Source organism: Anolis sagrei, chromosome 4 (assembly GCF_037176765.1).
Source record: "Anolis sagrei isolate rAnoSag1 chromosome 4, rAnoSag1.mat, whole genome shotgun sequence".
Lineage (NCBI taxonomy): Eukaryota > Metazoa > Chordata > Lepidosauria > Squamata > Dactyloidae > Anolis > Anolis sagrei.
In genome coordinates, this window is record NC_090024.1 from 66,779,735 (window position 1) to 66,796,057 (window position 16,323).

General features: G+C 38.1%; 1 protein-coding gene across 5 annotated transcripts in view; it reads left to right on the plus strand.

Annotated features, from left to right (window-relative positions):
- LDLRAD4 (low density lipoprotein receptor class A domain containing 4) overlaps positions 1-1,197 on the plus strand; it is a 334,558-nt gene extending 333,361 nt beyond the window's left edge. For all 5 annotated transcript variants that reach the window (XM_060775010.2, XM_060775009.2, XM_060775012.2 and 2 more), the window contains one exon: positions 520-1,197. In XM_060775010.2, coding sequence (XP_060630993.1) covers positions 520-1,062 — 543 coding nt within the window. In that variant the 3' untranslated portion in view covers positions 1,063-1,197. The remainder of the gene's footprint in view (positions 1-519) is intronic.
- The last annotated feature ends 15,126 nt before the right edge of the window (positions 1,198-16,323 follow it).

Below are 16,323 nucleotides of genomic sequence, written 5' to 3' on the forward strand. Positions count from 1 at the left end.
AGCCTGAGGCTGAAAGAAGAGAAGGGAGTCTGCTAATACATCTGTCAGTGTTGACATCTTGGCTCTCATGGTCGATGTGCAAGAGTTAGGCCCAGACTGCAACGTTTCTGCTCACTTTCTCTTCTCTCTGTGCACCACAGGCCATATTTAGGAAGGGTAAGTCAATTTCCAGGCTTATAGGAGACAGAAGAGGGAGTCAGTTGCACTTTTTTCCAGGGCCTTTTTTTTCATGATTTTCAAGGAGCGAGCAGATGGCGACTGATATACAATATATGTTCTGTATCTAAAAATCTAGAGCTGATAGGGGAAAACATGCCATTTTTGAAATGAAAAGATAAAATATACACAGAAACAGATCTAAAATTAGAAGTACCAAATTATGTGTTGGCCAGGGTTATTGTTTCCAAATGGACTTGTCTAGGCCTGCTCCGAGAGTTTCTGTGCATAGAGTCCTTTATTTCTGTGTGAACCAATTTTGATTTATTGACTGTATTGATGGATATTTTCTTCACATTGCAGATTATGTATGCCCCACGGTCAAGGGACAGATTTACAGCTCCATCCTTTATGCAGAGGGAACACTTCAGCCGCTTCCAGCCAACCTATCCGTACATGCAGCATGAGATTGACCTTCCTCCTACTATCTCTCTCTCTGATGGCGAAGAGCCACCTCCATACCAAGGGCCATGCACACTGCAACTTCGGGACCCAGAGCAACAGATGGAGCTCAACAGGGAATCTGTTAGGGCACCTCCCAACAGGACTATATTTGACAGCGACTTGATAGACATTACAATGTACAATGGGGGCCCTTGCCCACCAAGCAGCAATTCGGGCATAAGTGCAACCAATTATAGCAGTAATGGAAGGATGGAAGGACCACCCCCAACTTACAGTGAGGTCATGGGGCATTACCCAGGTTCCTCTTTTTTCCATCACCAGCAAAGCAACGCACCTCCTTCGTCACAGAGGGGGAGCAGACTACAGTTTCAGCAGAACAATTCAGAGAGCACAATAGTCCCTACTAAAGGCAAAGACAGGAAACCGGGAAACCTTGTCTAGGTTTCCCTGCCATGTGCACTTGGAGAGAGACAGGAGAATCAAACAGGAGCATAATGAAAGTTTCTATGCCCCTGTGCACAAAATTGTTATAAATTTCATGTGATGCAGTTTTAGTAAAACCAAACGTGCAAAGCTGTTCTTTGTTTCTGATTCCTTTCAGGGGAATTGCATGAAAAGTGGTTTGAAATAATTACAACCTTCCATTCAGTTTGGCCACAAGCAGTGTTTGTTTGTTTTTTGTTTTTTTTGGGGGGGGGGGCGTTATATTTTTTTCCACTCTATTTGAATTATTTAATTTTAAGAGGTAACTTAGCACAGAAATATGTCTCAATCAGCCTGGTTTATATTAAGAGAATGATGTTTAAAAAAAGTGAATAAGAAAGGGTTAGTAGATAAAGGGGGCAGAATTGGCCAGTTTGCTTTCCCTTCCCCTCCCAGAGTGCTGGAATTGCATTCTAATTCAACATTTCTGTTGTGTGCCAAGATATAAAGGTGTGTGTTTTTTTTTTAAAAAAGAACACTAGATGAATACAAGGAGTTAATTTGTGTTGTGATACAAGTGTGTTGAATTTGCACTATCTTTAAATGTTTTAAATATTATATATATGAGGGAACTGTTTTACATGAAGTTCTTCTATACGTTGTCTTTTCACCTGTGGAATACTGATTATCCTCTAGGAACCCTTTTCAGGACTTTGCCCAGGCTTCTGTTGATTGCCATCAAATTGGGACTGTGGGATTACATGGATCTCTTTACTATTTTGCAGAAATAAAAGTAACTGTCAGAAGACGTCAGAAGATGTTACCTTTTGCAATAATTTTGCATTCAAGTAGGCCAGCAGCAAAATGTCTTAGAAACCTATGGGTGGAACAAAGCAAATGTGAACATTACAAAAGTTGCCTTCTTTAGGTGGATTGAGCTATAAGCCATTTGTTTAACTACAGCAGATGACAATGCCAGACACATTTACTTTTTTTGTAATTAATTATATCTTAACTGCTTGTTGCCCCCTTTTTTAAAACAATGCAGTGTTTAACAGTATCTAAAGCTTTTGCAGATTTTTAACTTCACTGTAGTCCATAATATATTCAGTCACCTAGCCTGACATCATACAATAAATGGTTTAAAAATACAAAATGTTTTTTTGCTGTTAAATCACACTTTGTTGTTTTTTTATTATCTTTTGTGTCTTAGTTCTTCAAAAATAATTGGATCTATATGAGACTTTTTCCCAAACCCTGCCAAGTTTTCAGTTAGTTTGACAGTGTTATAAAGGGGTTCCTTGCAGAGCTTTCACCATTAGAATACTGCTGAGAATTGTCTCGGAATATTAATCGATTTTTTTCAGTTGGTTAATTTCATCTTTGTGCATTGATATGATTTTTATGTGAGGTATAAACACCCATGTAAGCTTTTGGGGGATCATGCTTGTTTAATTAGAACCAGCTTATCTTATTGAGTGTCATTTTAAGACTGCTCAGTTCTAAAACCACAGTTATGCCAGTTAATTTGCTCTGTAGTCTCCCATTTGGGAATCACAGGCAGTTACTTCCTGTACTTGATCACCTGCATTGCAAGTAAAATAGGTATTTTGAAGGAGAATCGTTGTCAATTTAAAAGCACACACAAAGCACAGCAGGCACTTCAAATGCAGTCAACAAACTGACATTAAAGAAAACAGGGAATCTCTTGAATCTTAATTCTGATATCCCTGCAAGAATGGATGTTTCACTGCAGAAATCTCTGTTTTTATGCTCTTCCGAGTATCATTTTGCTGGAAAAGCTATCAAGTGTACCAGCTATATAGTAGAAAATGTTCTATACATACACCCTTGTTTTTTTTGCTGAAGTTTGGATTTTTGTAAGACGGCCAGCACCTGAAAGTTACCATACTTACTTTGAAACCTGATTGCTGGTCTCTGAACTATGCAGAGTTCTAATGCCAAAACATATGTGTTGTGTGTGTAATTAACAGATATCTCTGTAAAGTTTCTCTGAAGTGGCTCATAGCTTGCTTTAGAGCCATTTTGGTTAACAATTATACTCAAAATAGAGAAGCCTATTTTTCCAAGTGTCAGAAACCTAACATTGTCACAATTTGAACTACTTTTCTTTGATACTTGAGTTTTGCTCAGCTGCGAATTTCAGATTGTCCAACAGCAAGCATAAATATCTTAACATAACTTAATTTTGTGGAACAGCCAAGTCAGCTATCTCAGAGTTCTCAGTGGAGATATGCTTAGTTAGTATTATCTTTTTAACAATACACAAAGGACTTTGGGAAACCAAACAGTCACTTATTCTCTATTGCTTGCCTTTCGTGATAACCAAGTGAGATGTCTCTGAATTAAATCCATAATTGTCAGAAAAGGGATATGCACTGCTATCCGAGTGTTCCAAAGTCATAACTTATGTTTAATTAACTGATACATACCGAGGGCCTTAATTGAAACTGAGCCATCAAATTAGGAACTACTGGATCAATAGAGAAGAAGCAAGTGATGGTATCACATTCTTTGGATTCCAAATTTGCCTTCTCAGATTTAAGTTTCATAACAGGTAATATTATCAGCTTTTAATTTAGGCACTTTATGCTTTTACTCTAATATTAACACTTGTACCCTTAATGTACCCAAATTATAACATCAGGGCCAAAACCAGTTTCTCTCTGTTATAATTGCATGTCTGTTTGAATCTTCCTTGAATAATCCCATTCTGTGAGCTTTCTGGGACCATTTTTGTTTAAGTTAAGGGGTGGTTAAGGGAGGTTTTAACAGCACTGGAGTGTTCAAATCATTATTTCCTTTTGTTACTGTTCTCTCATCTCCCAGAAATGTCTCAGAATCCATAGATAAAAAAGGTTTGCTCAGTTGTTTGAGAATTACTGGTGAATTTATAAGCAAGGTAATAGTAAAGTGCTGCCTTGAAGGTACTTCATTATTTCTTTCATCAACACAATTTCTCCTACCCACAATAAATCTGAACTCCAGTACCACGGAAATATGAGTTCCGCTGACACAACCTCCCAGAATAAATTGTTTGATGAGATGAAGTGACAATGTGTGTTCTCCCCAAGTCAAGGGCCAGTATTGGATCTCAAAGTGAAGAAACTGTCAGATTGTGGGTGCTGGCATAGCTAGCAATGAGGAATTCTGTCAGTTCAACAGCATCTGGAAGTTTATTTTTTTTTTCCACTCCAGGCCTTCCTCCAGTTACCCCAAGTAAATGATATCTCTTGCTTGAATCAGTGGAAGTTACATCAGTGTTGACTTATCAAGTTCCCAACTCTACTGCAGTTGGGACTAGTAGGTAAATTTATGCCATGGTGCATAATAAAGAAGACTAGTGAAGTTTTTCCCCCACCTAAAATAGTCTGTCAAATGTATACTTCTTTATATCTACTACACTATATCCTTTCATAACCCCGAAAGTCAGCCATTCTGCTTTGCCCGATATGAGGGCTGATCCTTTCCAATGGAAAGCAATTCTGAACAAGAAAGTTGCATTTAGATAATAAAGTGAATATGATAAATGAACTAAAATTTAGGATTATTAAAGAGAAAACAGCTTTATTTCATAGACAGATTCATTGTTTGTCGCTATCTGAAAGGAAGAGGGTTTTTTCCCCCTTGTACTTGTGTAATTTGTGCTCCCAAAATAACGGACTATATACATGAAAAGGAACAGGTTGAGCATTCCTTATCTGAAAAGCTTGGGACAGGAGTGTTTTGGATTTTTTCGGATTTTGGAATATCTATTTGAATGTGCATACATAAAGCGATGTTTTAGAGAGATGGAGCTGAGGTCCAAACACAAATTCAACTATGTTTTCTATATACCTAATACACATAACCTGAAAGTAATTTTATACATGGTATTTTAGTAATTTTATTCACGTTACAAAGTTTGTATGCCTTGAATCATAAAAAAGCTAAGGGGCCACAATTTCAGCCACCCATATCAACAGTTTTGGAATATTTCAGATAAAGGATGTATTAAATCTTCTGGATCCTTTCACTTAAGAGTTGAAGACTGCACAATTTGTGAACACTTGGTTCAATTTTTTAAATCTCTTAATGTTTTTGTTTTATCTCTTATTGTGAATCATTCATAGTGCTGTCTTTTTTCATTGTGGAGAGAGGAGAAAAGGCTGCATTGTTGACATAACTAAGAGTTTAAAATGCTTATATATAAAAGGTAACAATCTAACCAGTTCTGGTTTTTTCCTTCTGAGAACGAATAGACAGTACTAGTTTGTCCAGTAGTTTCCCCTGAGAATGTAAGAAGAAGAAGAAAAGATTGGACTAATTTCATTGTCAAATGTTTTCTAAAGCACATCTTCAGAAAAAGAGGGTTTTTTGTGAGATGGAGTACATTGGTTTCTAGAATAGTTACTTCCTTTGAGATCAAGTTGCTGTGAAGATCTTCTGTGATCATAACAGCGAATGTGGGCAGAAGTGGAAGTATAAATCTCAGTAGTAAACTTTGGCAACCAAAGGATAAACCCACCCGTCCAGGGCAGTGTCTTTTACAAGATTACACAGAATTGTATCTAGCCTGACATTTGTTCTGATAACAACAAAGTCTCAAGCATTTAAATGGCTTAAGACAACCATGGGATATATGCCTCAGGTCCTTGATCTGTTTCTATCTACATTGGCTATTGATTGGTATAAGGATATGCATGACAGGGTCTTGCACACCCCCTCTCCCCCAAAAACCCATGAAACTTTAGTTAACTGTATGCCAGAAAATTATGAGTGTGAGAATTAATATCCACACGTGTTAAGGACGGTTTGGGAAAATGTGTTAAAATATTTGGGGATGATGATGATGAGTATTATTACTGCGTGACTTATAGATGCAGACATTCTGTTAAATGTCCATGCTTTTTAAATGTGCGAACAAGTTATACAAGCTATAAATATGTTAAAGGACAGGCAAGTTACATTATCAAGTACAGTAATTCCGTTTTCAGTCAGTTTCCAATAGGATGGCTAAAGGTGTTTTGCAAGACGTGTCAGTTAAAATCATTTTTCTGCAACTATTAAAATTCCAACCTTGATTTTACTGGACTGTAAAATGCTCCAGACTTTAAAAGATGTTACCACCTTGTGGTAACATGAAATAATTTATATAATAATTTAAAAGGAAAAAACATTCCTTCATTTTTAATGTCCTAGGTTCATAACCTGATATTATGGTAAGGGATTATCAATTATGAGTTGGTAACAAATTATCAAGATGCAAAAATATTTTGTATAGTTAACAAATAGAATATAAACCCTCCAAAACCTAGCCTTTACCATGATTCTAAAAAAAACAAAAAACCCAGAAGACCTATTTTTACTACCTCTCTCCCAGTAATGGACTACTGGGATTTGAAACCTATGCACAGGAACAGTCAAATACTACAATTAGAATAAAGTGAAAGATATTTACATTTGCATATAAGCTCCATCATTAACTGATCAATTTTTATTTTCAAACCTTTGAATTTATTCCAGTTGCATCAAAAGAAAGGAAGGTTCTCTTTTTTATGTTGTGGGCAGAGGGATGGACACCATGGAGCATTAAGGATACTTTCAGATGGGTCACTTTCTGCATCTGGAGTAGGAGTGTCACACTCATTTTCACCAAGGGGCACACAAGCCTTATGGTTGCCTTCAAAGGGCCATTTATAATCCAACAACTGTATAACTATAACTATGTTGCCCTGGCATTCACAGTCTCTCGGGCCACATAAAATAACATGGTGGGTTGGATTCGGCTTATGGGTGTTGGGCTTGACAAACGTGATCTAGAGAGTGAAATAATTGTTCCTGACACCATCCATTATGCAGGAATTGTGCCAGCTTTTAGGTTGTAATGAGAGGTGGGATCAATATGGAAAGGAGAAGTCAGAGCCCAAGAGACATTGGAAGGGGAGGGCAGAAAATCTGTAACATGATCCCCATCTTTTTGATCTTTCAGTAATGTCATCACAGATTCATTCAAATCATGAAGGGAAAGATTTCTATTTTAGTTCTGAAACTTCCATTTCATTTATTACTGGAACTACATTATAGCTTTATACATTATACTATGACATTTCTATCAGGAGCCAGCCATCCCTCATATTTTTTGCTAACTCCATATGTTGTTAGTTTTCACTATATTAATATTTAGTCTGATCCTATTGACAATTTTTTTTCTTTCCCTTCAAGTGGACTTCAAATGGAAGTCTTCAGCTGCAGCTTACTTACCTTGTATGTAAACTGGCCCTGTACCTGATTCTCTTTGGAAAACAAGGGTCATGATGCATCTGGTAGTTTTTTGTCATCTTCTGTGAGCACAGTCTGTCTCTGTAGCGCAAGAGATGTTATCTTTGTTTTTGCTCGTCTATTTCCCACGGTGGTAATGTTCCCTAAAACAGATTGCAGAAAGACTGCTTTGTTAATTTGGGGGTGGGTGGTGGGGTGAGGGTAGTGGTGTTTGAATTTGTTTTAGTTCCCCTGTTTCAACTTGCTTATTATATTTCTGGCTGTCATAATGGGAGTATGTGAGCATGTCAAATTCATGGGTATTGTTCTTAAATTCTTCCTCAGAGCATTTATTTCCCATATATTCAGCTCTGACTTTGTCTGTGTTGATTTGAATTAGAAGATGCATACTTCTACCTTTTCCTCTCCTAGGACCTTGTCACATGACCAGTGAAATCGCTGAGAATCACCACAGACTGTGGCGATCTTGGTTACTTCTACCCAGGGGGTGTAGGGACCTGTTGCCCTGCGCCCTGCACCATCCTGGCTTCGCCCCTACCTCATTCATTTCTATTGAAAGACAGAAAGTCTCCTGTCAATTGTCAGCAATTTTTTCGCAGCAGCAGCAGGTCCCCCCCCCCCCCCCCCGCTTTCACCACAGAGCCGCCCCAGAAGTATTTTTTACTGTATGTGATGGGAGCCAGGAGGCTCCATGATGAAAGTGTGTGTGTGTGGGGGGGGGGGGGTGTCATTGCCACCGAAAATAAGCCCATGTGAAGAGGTTCCTAGTTGTATATGATATAATTAATCCTTTAAAAAATCAGGATGTAGGATGATATCACAAGATATTGCGTTCCTACAGGTCTTTGCCTCATTTTCCACAAATGAACAACAGGACTGTTGTGAGTTGAGGTTCAATATCTGGAGGGACACACAAATCCCACCCCATCTTTTTGCCAGTTTCTCTCTTGAAAAAATCATGAATTTTTGAGGTTTAGGATTCAGACAATTTGGTCTGTTTGCAGTTGTTGTATTCCTGCTTTGGTATAAAATTGTCTTCTGGGTTAGAGATTTAATATTTTATTCAAGACAAATGAAGTAGTAGGTGCATGTGTGAGAAGTAGGTGAGAAGACTGCCAGATAGAGTGCAACCCTACATTGGCTTGCTTTTACTTGGTTTCAGTGAAATCAGGATTGTCTCCATGGAATTGCGCATGGGATCAGATCATTTGTTGCCGTATTTCTGCTGCTATGAAATAGTTTTAGTATATGAGTTTGTTTAGAAGCAATGTGGTATGTGCTAGGCTTTTATGAATGTTTTTATTCCTCTTCCCTCACCTTCCCCATCATGCCAGCTTTTTCCTTAATTGGTGATTTACCACTTGTCATGGAATATTATGATACAGCTGTGATATCAATTGGACAACATTTGCATGTTCATAGCTTGTAAGCAACTGAGGTGCCTAATTGTTCAGGTCTTGCGATAAGAAACACTTTTACCCTTCTAGTCCTCTCTGGGCTCAACGGTTCAAAGTCTATTGAAATCAGGGGAAAGAATCCCACTGACTTGAACAAACTGTTGATTCAGGCCTTATGCTCCCACCTTTGTTGTGCCTCACTTAAAATGGTGCTTTTTTTTTTGGTGGTCTGTTTGAAGGTGTTGAATATGACTTGAATATATTATGCACATATCCTACCCAAGAGGTAGAAGAAGAACAAAATGAAACCCATTATTAATAGTGTAAAGTTATGTACAGAAAGGAACAATTTTTCACACAAAAAGGCATAAAACTTGTGAATGCCTATGTCCATGTTTTGTCCTCATTTTATAAGAGACTTTGCAAAGGAATGCATACAAATGGCAAAAAGCGATGTATTTTTAATTTTCCTATAAAATATCAGACTACAAAGGGGGTGGGGGGAAAGAAACTTGAAAGAAACCATTTTTGACTAGCTTATGGATGGTGACAGACTTCTGCATGTTTTTGGGTGTTTGTATGTGCCACATTAAAGACAAAATTCAGTTTTAACTTTATAGCAGCCTACTCGTTTTGTCTGCAGCTTTGTTATGAATATATTGCAAAATCACTCATGCAAATGTACAATGGACAGGAAAATATCTGTATTTTGCAAGATTTCTGTGATTTTCTTTTAGCTATTTTTAAAATATGCGTCCTGTCCAGATGATGATTTTAGGGACACACACATTTGCATCCAGAACATCTCCTTCTCCTGCAGTCTTTTAATATTGGATACTTCTGCCCCAGTCCATTCACAGCCCAGGCAACAGTGGCTTGTGGCATGAGTTGAAATTTGACTCACAATGTTCCCAAATCTACATACAATTATTGGCAGATTACCCATTTCACTAGCTTCATGCCCGTCTTGTTTAGGACACAAGCACTTCTAGCTGAATGTGTCTTCCTAATTTATTTTAACTGTGTATTAAAGAATGTTCTCGTTGATTGATCCTGGGTATGTCTGAAATTATTGTGACTTCTTACACATATAGGCTCATGTTTTTCCAGTTGACCATGATTGACCATGACCTTAAGCATTATGAACATTTTTGTTTGCTTTTTCGTGAAAGAATCATTGTAATGCTATCCTCTTGGGCCTTTGCTTTTAATTTAGAGACTGAGATGGGACTTTGCCGATGAGAACAAGGAAGAGATCCTTCTGTATAGCAGGTGCTGCACAGCAAGGTTACTTTGGCAGTACAAGTTCGCCATCTGCCCGCACTGTGTCCTGCTTCTATTAGCCTAGACTTGCTAGGAAAAGCAAATACCTCAGAAAACTAAGGCAGTTTTTTAGCACTGAAAACAACACAAAATACTGTATTTTTTAAAAAACAACCTTTTCCAATATTGGTTGAAATTTAAAATAATCCTGTGACCAACGAGTTTGAAATGTGTTTCTTATATTTCCACATTTATCTGTCCTTGAACAAGAAAAAGATAATGGGAGCTTCTTCAGAGTTGAGACAGTAGACTTCTCCTAACTTCTCTGTTTCCCCATTTCTTGAAATCCTGGGCCACAAATTGATCGCTAAGTGGTTCACTGTCCCTGGTTTGTCCAGTTAAAACAAAATGGTTTCCACACATCTGTTGGTAGCTTTGCTGACATTTTAGCTATGGACAAAATGTGGTTGAAATTGTGATCGTAAAATTATCAGTCTGAAGAAAGATCTTCACAATTAATGGTCATCAAGGCCAAAGAAGTTCAGAAATGTGTCCTTTGCTCAGCTTTCCTTAGATTATCTTGATTTCTAGATTTGGCTGATAACATGCTTTCAAAGAAATAGATACTTACATCTTGTACCAGAAATTCCTATTCAAAATACTCAATAATTTATATTGGTTTTGGTATTTTCATGTCCTTGCAGATCTTCTTTTCTTTTTCCTTATCCACACTTATATTATGTGTCTTATGAAAATACAGAATATATTTAGTTGATTCGTTTATTAATTTTGTTGGGATTTGAGTTGCAAAAATGGTGTACTTGGTTCTGCAGCATTCCAAAAAAGACAAAAATCTGTGAGGGAGCTATATATCAGCTGATACTTCAAATGCAGATATTGCACACCAAGTGGACCAAATAAGAAAATGAATGTTGAAACAGCATTGAGAAAAGGCATGACAGAACCTATGAAGTAAACATGGAGAGTTCTGTGCATATTTTTTGTCTTGGTAGATGCCATCTATCATTCTAGAGCAAAGCTTGAGGCATATTTGTTAACAAAAATTAAACAGAAACTTCATTATGTCACAGCAATCATTTATTTGTCTGATATTTACAAATCATCAGACAACATGACTTTGAAGTGGTCTGTCATGTAACTTCAATGCAGAGGTTAGAATGATTTCTACATAAGTTTGGCTATTAGATCATGTGTTGGGTCCAGACTGCCCATCTCATGAATGGAATGGCTTCTTTCATTCATGGAAGGCACTGGGATTTAGTGGGAGGTGCCAGCTGGAAGAAATGGGGACCAGAAACTCATGTTGTTTCAGAAGATCCTCCAACACACTAGATAAGCTTTTAGTAGATACTGATGGGATGTAAAAGGGATGGAGGAATTACAACCAATGCCTTCCTGCCCACTTCTTCCAGGGTGAGCAGAACTCTGCTAAATGATCTAGATCCGACCCATTTGATTTACCAGTGAATATGTGCCTGCTTTCAATATGCTGACCATTTTATTGTCTGTTAATGTTATATTTTCAGTGTATAATGTGTATTACATAATAACATGCATATAATTTGCTGCGTTCCACACTGGACCATGAGTCCTGTTTTTTTTTTTTTTTTTTTTTTAGCTACCTAGTTTGCATATGTGGCATGAACATGCATACATGCATTAATTTTGTTTCAATTTATTTTGAAAAAAACAAAAAATTCAGTCCATAATATTTAGTCTCTCACATTTAAACTATTTTATTTGAAAGGAGAAAAAGAAAAAAGTTGTCTTTTTTGGGAACTTCTTAATAGCAGTTAACGTGGAGTTATAAGGACGCTTGCTTTAATTATCCTTCTGTTCCCTTTAACCCGATCAGTTTCCCGATTGATTTCTAATGTATATGCAGAAAAAAGGTTTCAACTGTTGTGTATCTTCTTCTTTTTAACTGAGCAAACGGTGATGTTCTAGTTTTTAGGCCTAAGGTCCGTTATTGCAATACTTTGAAGAAAATGTTGCTCTAAGTGCTGTTGTTAGTTATGAATAAAGATTCTATACTTGTTCTTAAGAAGCTGTGGTCAAACCACAGAACAAATGTATTAAAAAAATCAAGTCAGTAATTGGCCTCTTGTTCTGTTTTTTTACCCCTTTACGTCAAATAGATTTTGTTCTCAGGCTCAATAGTCAATAGTCATATAGATGTACAAGACTTTGAGGGTGGAAGAGGGGTGTTGAATTATCTTCCTTGTTTAATTCTTGGGTCTTTTTTTTTTAGAGGATATCACCATCATCATTATCAACAACAACAACAACAACAACAACTGAATAGCCCTGCACTATTCAGTCTTGAATGGCAAGCCCCCCTAGCTGGACCTCCAAAGAGGTTCCGTAGTCATGTGTCTCAAGGTTGAGAGAGAGGTGGACTGTTTTGCAATTTGCTAGCAAGAGTAGCCAACTTTGCATCTATTGCAATAGGACTTAGTGAATATATAAAACATTGGTTAAGATTTTTGGGATGTTGTAATTGAATGCCTTTTCTCCATGGCTGTGACTGAAGCCATTAATTGTGAGACCTGCCTTCCATTGAGGTGTTCCTCTCAGCATGTGTAACTGAGATTGGGGGAAAAGCAATTGTAACATATCCCTCGAGTTTCTCCCTCTCATCTGATTGCATGGCAGTGGAGACATGAATGTGATGTTGTGTTATATCAGAACTCATACACCAAGATGTCCTCTACATGGATGGTGTCCATGCTTAAAGAATGAGTTAATATTTAGGAGTTAGCCCTGCTCCCTGGTGATAATAACATACTATATTTCATCACATAATATTCACACTTTTAAGCAATTCTTATGCAAGGAGAAAGCTCTTTTTTGGTTCCAAAGCAGTAATTTTTAAAAATAAAATGATGTCGAAAACAACTTGAGAACATATCCAAAAGTGTCCAGGAAACAAATTTACATAGTCAAACAGTTTAATCTTCCTCATCTTGTACTTGCTCGGTTGCCTGTTCATTTGCCGAATGAGAGTGTGTGTGGGTGAGTGCGTGAGTAAGTGGGAGTTTGGGTCTTTGGGTGAGCGGATGGATGAGCAAGCGAATGGAAGTTAACCCGGAAAATCAAGAGGGCAACTATTATTCAAGGGAAATAGAAATACCATTATTATTCTATTATGCGATGATGACAATTATGCGATGAAATACAGCATGTTATGAGTTAACACGCCCTTGTAAGTTGCCCCAGGTCCCTTCGGGGAGATGGTGGCGGGGTATAAAAATAAAGTTGTTGTTGTTGTGTTGTTGTTGTTGTTATTATTATTATTATTATTATTATTATTATTATTATTATTATTTGAAACACAACAAGATGAGTCCACAGCAGACAAGATCATTCTGCTGGCTGTTGTATTGGATCACACGTCGAACACTTCCCAAGTGTCTAGGACTGGATGATGTATTGGCAAATAATATGTGCAGATCCCACTAAGGTGGCCGCCTGCATCTGGCAGATGGCAATTTTGTCAGCAGCAATTGTGTTTAAGTGCAGGCCAAGGTCTTTAGGCACTGCATCCAGTGTGCCGATCACCACTGGGACCACCTTGACTGGCTTGTGCCAGAGTCTTTGCAGTTTGATCTTTAAATCCTCATATCATGTCAGCCTTTCCAGTTGTTTCTCTTCAATCCTGCTGTCACCTGGGATTGCAACATCGACAATCCATACTTTGTTTTTCAACAGGATCGTGAGGTCAGGAGTACTGTGCTCCAAAACTCTGTCTGAATTCGGAAGTCCCAGAAGAGTTTAATGTGTTTATTTTCTGTAACTTTTTCCGGCTTGTGATGCCACCAGTTCTTTGTCGCAGGCAGATGGTATTTGTGGCACAAGTTCCAATGAATCATCTGAGCAATGGTGTTATGTCTCTGCTTGTAGTATGTCTGCACGATCTTCTTGCAGCAGCTAAGGATGTGATCTATTGTTTCATCGTCTTCCTTGCAGAGTCTACATTTCGGATCTGTCGTCAACTTTTCAATTCTGGCTTTGATGGCATTTGTTCTAATGGCTTGTTCTTGGGCTGCCAGAATCAGGCCCTCCGTCTCCTTTTTCAAAGTTCCATTTGTGAGCCACAGCCATGATTTTTCTTTATCAATTTGGCTCTCAATTTTTCCCAGGAATTGTCCATGGAGAGTATTATTATTATTATTATTATTATTATTATTATTATTATTAAAGGTAGCAGGTAGAACCAAACTGCTAGAACTTAACACTTTGCTAGTGAATGATCCACAGTCCCAAAAGGCATGTAATATGATTTAGAAATGTTCCAGGAAGCCCTGCTAGCTGAACACATATTTGCTATGTTTAATATACCCTGAATGTTTGGAGGAGAGATGTTACAGAAAGTGTATTGCATAACATTACATACCAGTCTTCAGATTCTGCCTGAATGAAGGAAAACTTGCTCAAAACAAAAGGTGTTCTGCTTTTTCAATATTTGTGTAAAAACATCCACACAGCACCTTGAAATTAGCTCTCAAATATCCCTTTTATAGCTCCAAACAAAACAAAACAAAAACATGCTTTATAGTCTCTGAGGTGTCACAAGAGCACTTCAGTGATTTTTTCCTCTTTCCCCCCAGATTAATTTTGTGGGTTCCACTAAAGATAAAAGCTAAATTACTGGTCTTTTTAAAAACCCAGCTTCCAAATCCCAGAAGCACCAGTGAAATGCAAAGCTTCATTTCTGGAACTGCTTTGATCTTTTCCCTAATCTACTTTTCATTGTAATTATATTTGTTTGAAAATACAGCAACCGTTTGATTTCTGTCTCCTGAAATCTTTTGCCTATGGACCAGCTACACAGGCTATCTTATCTCCATAGGAGGTTTCCTGTTAGCAGATTAAACCAGCGTCTGCTGTGGTGTGGTAGGATGCTCAGGTTTCACTTTCAGCCTCCCAGGGGCAACGATCCTCATTAAATACCATATTTTTAACATTGCAGAACACTTTCTAGCTGGAACTCCATTTCTAATGAGGCTCTGCTACATTAGACAAAAATTAATTAGGCTTCTTTTTCATTATCAGTTTTGATCTGATGTGCTTTGAATGAGCTCCAATTAAATTCAGGTTTTTTAATATAAAAAAAACCTTGCTTCCTGTTGTCATCTCCTGGAATGACCCCATTTGCAGCACATTAAGATGATGCGACCTATTTATTTGTTGTTTTCACATTGGCTGCTTTGCTCTGCTGATAATAAATTAAATTCAAACATTGTAGTTATTAGTCTCAAAGAGTCTCTCGAGTAAAATCCAGAGTTGCCTATTGACCATAGCGAACAAGGACATAAAGAGAGGCAGCATACTGTAGTGGTTTCAGTGTTGAATTCTTAGGAACAGGGTCTGAATCTCTGCTTGGCTATGGAAACTCATAGCAAGCCACAATCTCTCAGGTTCAGACGGAGGCAAACACAAACTTCCCCACTGAAAAAAATCTGACTGAGAAAACACTGTGATTGCTTACTTAGGCGATCCCTCATTGGACGAGTAGGATAGTCTTCCAGGATCAGAATTCTTGTGAATCTGTAGGTGGCTGTGGAGCCCTATTCTTGATCTGCATCTTCTTCCGCAGTGAGGGCATTGGTTTCCAGGTGGAAGGCAGTCTCGGTCAGGGTTGGCTTGACACACCTTCCTCTTGGCACGTTTCTCTCTTTCACCCTCCATTTGTGCCTCTTCAAATTCTGCAGCACTGTTGGTCACAGCTGACCTCCAGCTGGAGTGATCAAGGGCCAGGGCTTCCCAGTTCTCAGTGTCTATGCCAGAGTTTTTAAAATTGGCTTTGAGCCCATCTTTAAATCTCTTTTAAAGACAATAGCTTTATAAACAAGCACCTTGGTATCCCTACGGATGTCCCGGTCCTCAAACACTCTCTGCTTCATTCGGAAAAATGCTGCGCTCGCACAGCTCAGGCAGTGTTGTATTTCGGTGTCAATGTTGACTTTGGTAGAGAGGTGGCTGCCAAGGTAGCGGAAATGATCAACATTTTCTAATGTTACACCATTAAGCTGTATCTCTGGCATTGGAAAGGGGAACAGCACTTTGGTTTTCTTGATGTTCAATGACAGGCTGAGCTTCTCGTATGCTTCTGCAAAGGTTTTTCGAGTGGCTTGTAGATCTTTTTCTGAATGCGCACAGATGACATTGTCATCAGCATACTGGAGTTCTATAACAGATGTGATTGATTCACCTTGGGATTGCCATAAATTGGAAGCAACTTGAAAGTACAATTACATAGTATCCATCAGTAATATACCATGGATGTACAGCCAACACACATGCAAAAGCCAAG